This window comes from Micropterus dolomieu, unplaced genomic scaffold, assembly GCF_021292245.1.
Source record: "Micropterus dolomieu isolate WLL.071019.BEF.003 ecotype Adirondacks unplaced genomic scaffold, ASM2129224v1 contig_14511, whole genome shotgun sequence".
NCBI lineage: Eukaryota > Metazoa > Chordata > Actinopteri > Centrarchiformes > Centrarchidae > Micropterus > Micropterus dolomieu.
In genome coordinates, this window is record NW_025743497.1 from 1 (window position 1) to 980 (window position 980).

At 46.3% G+C, this 980-nt stretch overlaps 1 gene segment (V, D, J or C); it reads right to left on the reverse strand.

Annotated features, from left to right (window-relative positions):
- Positions 1–10: 10 nt before the first annotated feature.
- Positions 11–425, reverse strand: LOC123966901 (the record flags this gene model as incomplete). The annotated part of the segment is given in 2 exon segments: positions 11–259; positions 367–425. Coding segments are annotated over 2 exon segments (301 nt in total), but the record flags the coding sequence as incomplete, so codon positions are not given.
- Between the last annotated feature and the right edge of the window lie 555 nt (positions 426–980).

Below are 980 nucleotides of genomic sequence, written 5' to 3' on the forward strand. Positions count from 1 at the left end.
TGGACTCCACTGATGGTCAGAGTGAAGTCAGAGTTTGATCCACTGCCTGTAAAACGACCTGGAATCCCTGATGCTCGAGTGCTAGCATAGTAAATGAGGAGTTTAGGAGTTTCTCCATTTCTCTGTTGGTACCAGGCTAAAAGGTGGTAGTTGCTCCAAACACGAACATCCTGACTGGTCCTACATTTGATGGAGACGGAGCCTCCCAGAGCAGAGCTCACTGCTCCAGGCTGAGTCACTGTGACCTGGCCTCTGGACTCTGAGGATACAGAGACAAAAACATAAAGCAGCGTCATGGTTTTGTGGGCTTCATTTCAGAGGGACGAATGTTCATAGAGGAGAGGAGTTTGATTCTCTGGACTTTACCTGTGAAGCAGCAGCAGAGAAGAGTCCAGATGAGGACGCAGATCAAAGTCATGTTTTTGATGAGGAGGATTTCTGTGGCTTCTGTTGTCATGAAGGACAGCTGTCAGTCATCCAGTGTTCAACTCTCAGGACTATAAACTCTCCCAGAGCACTGGAGCATGGTGCTGCTGATGCAAAGTGGCTCTCTATGGAAATGCTCTGACTGACTCCAGCAGGGACTTGGATTACTCTGATGATTCTGTCTAGCAATGGATCAATACTCACATTTTGTGTCTGATATTTAAAATGTGATGTGTTCACAGGGACATGTTGTTTTTTGTTTTTTGTTTTATCAGTTTGTTTGAAAATGTCACGCTCTGCCGGTTGGCCATCCTTGGTGTTGCACTTTTGTGTTTAGTTAGTGTTATTTTGATCTGTTGGGTTTTGGGGGTCTGTCTTGTCTTTCGTCTAGTGTTCGGTAACCCTTGTCATGTCTGTTACCCCAGTGATCCCTCTGCATGTCTCTCTCTCTCCCTACCTGTGCCTCGTTAGCCTCATGTCTTTCACCTGTGTTGCTCCCGCCCTGCTCGTTAGTCCCTGTGTATATATACCTGGTGTTTCTGTCTTGTCTTTGT